Source organism: Procambarus clarkii, chromosome 88 (genome assembly GCF_040958095.1).
Source record: "Procambarus clarkii isolate CNS0578487 chromosome 88, FALCON_Pclarkii_2.0, whole genome shotgun sequence".
Taxonomy (NCBI): Eukaryota; Metazoa; Arthropoda; class Malacostraca; order Decapoda; family Cambaridae; genus Procambarus; species Procambarus clarkii.
The window spans coordinates 17,697,377-17,702,376 of NC_091237.1; the positions used below are offsets into that span (position 1 = coordinate 17,697,377).

At 43.4% G+C, this 5,000-nt stretch overlaps 1 protein-coding gene across 1 annotated transcript in view; it reads right to left on the reverse strand.

Moving 5' to 3' along the window:
- Positions 1-5,000, reverse strand: part of LOC123748495 (uncharacterized protein DKFZp434B061) — a 174,232-nt gene that overhangs the window by 157,235 nt on the left and 11,997 nt on the right. Inside the window, exons 4-5 of the mRNA XM_069317765.1 lie at positions 4,439-5,000; positions 2,865-2,937 (exon numbers count right to left, since the gene is read on the reverse strand). The exon at positions 4,439-5,000 is cut by the window's right edge and continues 208 nt beyond it. Coding sequence (XP_069173866.1) covers positions 2,865-2,937; positions 4,439-5,000 — 635 coding nt within the window. The remainder of the gene's footprint in view (positions 1-2,864; positions 2,938-4,438) is intronic.

Below are 5,000 nucleotides of genomic sequence, written 5' to 3' on the forward strand. Positions count from 1 at the left end.
GTGTACAAGTTCCCGAGCCTGTTGGGCTCATATCTGCACTTGAAACTGTGTATGGAGTCAGCCTCTACCACAAAACCTCATAATGCACTCCATTTATTAACTGTGACATTAAAAAAAGTTCTTTATAATGTCTCTGTGGCTCATTTGGGTACTCAGTTTCCACCTGTGTCCCCTTGTTCGAGTACCACCCGTATTATATAATCTGCCTTTATCTACCTAGTCTATTTTCACTGAAAATTTTGTATGTGGTGATCATGTCTCCCTTAACTCGTCTATCTTCATGTGTTTTTCTCTTCCTCTGTCTCTTCCCATTTATCATCACCCCGTGTTATCCTCCCCATCTTTTGTTTACTTATCTCTTCCCTCATTCCTGTTACTCCCTCCCTCATTCCTGTTACGCTCTCCCTCATACTTGTCACTCCTTCCTTCACTTGCGTTACTCCCTTGCCCCCCTGTTCCTCCGTGGCTGCAGCCACGGACTCCCGCCACGGCCGGTGACAGTGTCGTGGCGACAATTGGCGGGAGAAGAGAGCGTGGTCGCCCGCCACTACCCTTCTCGTAGCCTCATTCTCTCCTCCACCGCCCTTCTCGCAAGTTCCCTCTTCCTGTTCATCAGCTTTTATCTTGTTCTCCATCATCTCCTCCTGCTCCCCCCCTCTCCCCCACTCCTCGTCGGATAATGGCAGGCCGGGGAGCATCATAACAGGAACCCAACAAATAGGTGTAGTGTGAGGAAGGGCCGCCATTGTCGGCAAGACGGACCGCTTTTGTTTCTTTTGTCGGACAAGTTCCTCCCACTGTGAGAGGCTGCTGCCTGCCACATTTTCACTCTTATTTTCTCAACCCTTTTAGTTGGGTTTCGTCCCTGGTAACTCTGTGAGCTCTGACGGTCGTCATATTCAACGTTAAAACGTTTCATACTGCTCCATTTCCGGCGTAGGAACGCGAGTAAATTGCAAATAAGCGGAGAAAGTAAGAGGGGAAGTGTCGATGGCAACTGCGCTGGGAAGAAGCTAGGTTGCACAAGATTTTCCGAAGAGGCGAGTTTTAAAAGTTTTCCACTCGCTCGTTTACCGTCAGAGCCGCGGAGTAAGCCAGGTCATCTCTCCTCCACACCCAAGGCACCGCTTAAAATTATCCCCAGCATGAACCAACTTGCAAGCGCTCGAGCAAGGGCAAAATGAGCAAAATAAACAAAAGCTGCCAAGTGCGCATCTCTCTCTCCGCTGATGACTGAGAGACCACTATAAAACATATAGGAATCGCCCCCTCCAGCCAGCCACATACAAGCCTCTCCATCGATTCATTTTCACGCCATTTAAGGCTTTACGTCGCCCGAGCATAAAAGGTAATATCCCGCGACAGTAGTCCGTTTGATAAGTTCTTAGTGTCCTCCCGGGTAATGTCTTTCCCGCGTGTACGAAGATCATCAACATGGCTGCTGCCCCTCCGCCACCCACTTCACACACACACACACACACACACACACAGGCATACACACTCCCTTACTAACACACAAACGTTATCATTAAATTAACAGTGTTCCTAGTGCCATAAAAGGAGTTAATTAGCGTATTAAAACAGTCTCCATGGGCGTAAGCGGCAGCGCCGAGGCTGAAGGCTCTAATGTGGAGGTGTTCGTAAGCCGCCTCGAAGCAGAGCAGAGGCGACGTCGTGTTGGACCAATGGCGGACCAGGTAAAAATGCCGTTGGATTTTTCTACGAATATGTTTCACAGGCCTTACGTTGGGATCCCGGTGTGACCTCCCCGTGCTCCGCCACAGCTCATCTCCATGGGATTTACATAGGAAAACGGCCAGGAAACTCCCTTATGGGGAGCCGGTCGGCCGAGCGGACAGCACGCTGGACTTGTGATCCTGTGGTCCTGGGTTCGATCCCAGGCGCCGGCGAGAAACAATGGGCAGAGTTTCTTTCACCCTATGCCCCTGTTACCTAGCAGTAAAATAGGTACCTGGGTGTTAGTCAGCTGTCACGGGCTGCTTCCTGGGGGTGGAGGCCTGGTCGAGGACCGGGCCGCGGGGACACTGAAAAAGCTCCGAAATCATCTCAAGATAACTCAAGATAACGTCATTGTTTTCTTTTAGCGGATCATTTTCAAAACCTATACTACGGGTCTGCAGCAGGTAGTTCCGGGGCCTGTAGCAGGCAGTCCCGGGTTTGCATAAGGATGTCCCAGAGCCTGCAATAAACAGCCCAATGGCCTGCAACAGGATGTCTTAGGACATGCACCAGGATATTCAGGACCTCTAGCAGGCTGTTCCAGGAGCCTTACCAGGGGCTGTGCGCCCTGGACATACTGGAATGTTGGAGAAAGGTTTCAGGAATCCTGAGGCAGGATCACTTTCCAAGATATCAAGAACCTACAGATGGACAACAATATAACTGCAGGCTGTAATGTACCAGTGATATACAGTTCTGTATTCTATGTCACTGAGGCTAGTTATGCAAACACGAACGATACTGGTAATGTTCGCATTAATCTGTAACTTGTGTATGACGTCATTGATGTGTGTGTGTGTAGAGGAGGAATGAGTTGTATACTCGCCTAGATGTGCTCACACAGTATATTTGTGGAGGGGGTGTACCTCCCTAATTTGTGTTTGTTGGGTGGGAATACTCACCTAGTGTTTGTCGGGAAGTGTACTCCCCCTTAGTATGTGTGTGTGTTGTGTGGGGTATACTCGGCTAGATATACTTGCAATGAATCATTACATTTAACCTGAATTGCCTATAATATTGATGTATGTTTAATAAATTTACTTCACTGAATTAGTTTTAAATAAGTAAAATAGAATGAACACTTGACAATACTAAAGAAACCCAAATTCCACTCTTAGACTTACTTGTAAGATAGTCAAGACGAGCTGCCTTTCTTGAAGGTAACAATTTCGGAAGGTAATGGTGTCTTCCACATTTCTGTCAACATGAAAGAAACCTTAACAACTTATACAGATCATTACAACAACTATGCCCTAAACAGGTTCAGTCTAAAAATATATTTTACATTTTTGGTATGGAGTGAACGACACTGAATTTACAATTTGAAAGGATACTATATATATATATATATATATATATATATATATATATATATATATATATATATATATATAAAAAGGGAGGGAGTACCACCTCTAGCTGGAAGAAGGGGGACCCATAGCCTCGGAGGAAACCACGCATAACGCATTAGAGGGAATGTTTAGATCCCCTCCAATACAGTTTCTGTGTGCTTTTCTCCTACCACCCCCTTCCTTTTTTATTTTTTGTGCTTTATTATATATATATATATATAATATGTGCTTTAATATGTGCTAATAATGTGCTTTATTTATTATATAAAGTATATATATATATATATATATATATATATATATATATATATATATATATATATATATGTATTTATGTGTGTGTGTTCTCTATAACTGTAGCATTGCAATAAAATAAAACAAAACATACAAAAAAATAATAGGGGTGGTAGGAGAAGAAAAGAATAAAGTATTCAGTGAGAATCCACAAGATCTTCTCTGAATGCTCTTTGTTTTCTTCTTCGAGGATGTGGGTCCTTGCAATTGCACCAGAGGTGGTACCCCTAAAATATATATATATATATATATCACAATAATTGGAAGTTGAGAAGTCAACTTGAAGAACTAATATACTATCTACTAGTCATACAGTATAACTAGTTGGAAAGTCATTTAATCAAGGTATCTTGACAAAACAAACATATCTCTATTAAAAAAAAATAATTCTATCCACAACCTGACCATCGTCAGAGAGATTCCGACTAAAAATATTTGACATATAGTCAATGTTGACATAGCAGAAGAACTTGGCATCAAACACTCATCCAATTATCAGAAACCCGTTCATATGTAGAACACGAGAGAACTGCCAATTTACAACCACCCACTACACCAGCTGACCAGGGTAGCCTCCTGAAACATTCCTAATCACCTCAACACTGCAGTTTCATCATCTTGTATTCGCCTGCATCTCTGAGGACTTGCTGAAATGCCTCAGGGCGTTTAGATAAGTAACTTAAACTATGAAGACTATATTCAATTTCCTTCTCAGATGAAAGGCCTAAGAAATATGGATTAGAATTCATGCAGAATCATTGATCTAACCCTTTTGGTCCCATTATATATATATATATATATATATATATATATATATATATATATATATATATATATATATATATATATATATATATATATATATATATATATGCTCTGTTGCTCTATGTCTGGGAAAGTTCCTGGGAAACATGGTTATGAACTGAAAGATATTTTCCCATAAAATTCACTAGTATAATGTGGGAATGTGTTCTTTGTAGAAAAAGAAATGTTCAAAATACACGCGATAAAAGAGATAGCATACAATATAAATATAATACAGTTGTGCTTACCAGAGATTGCAGCAGAGATTTGAGGCTTCGTGAGGGTTGATATGAGGCTCCGTGAGGACTGCTGATGCTTTCTGAGGGCTGATGAGGCTTCGTGAGGACTGATGAGGCTTCGTGAGGGCTGCTGATGCTTTCTGAGGGCTGATGAGGCTTCGTGAGGACTGATGAGGCTTCGTGAGGACTGCTGATGCTTTCTGAGGGCTGATGAGGCTTCGTGAGGACTGATGAGGCTTCGTGAGGGCTGCTGATGCTTTCTGAGGGCTGATGAGGCTTCGTGAGGACTGATGAGGCTTCGTGAGGGCTGCTGATGCTTTCTGAGGGCTGATGAGGCTTCGTAAGGGCTGATATGAGGCTTAGTGAGGACTGATGAGGCTTCGTGAGGACTGATGAGGCTTCGTGAGGGCTGCTGATGCTTTCTGAGGGCTGATGAGGCTTCGTGAGGGCTGATATGAGGCTTCGTGAAGGCTGATATTTCGCTTCGTGAGGGCTGAAATGAGGCTTTGTGAGGGCTGATATTTGGCTTCGTGAGGGCTGAAATGAGGCTTTGTGAGGGCTGATATGAGGA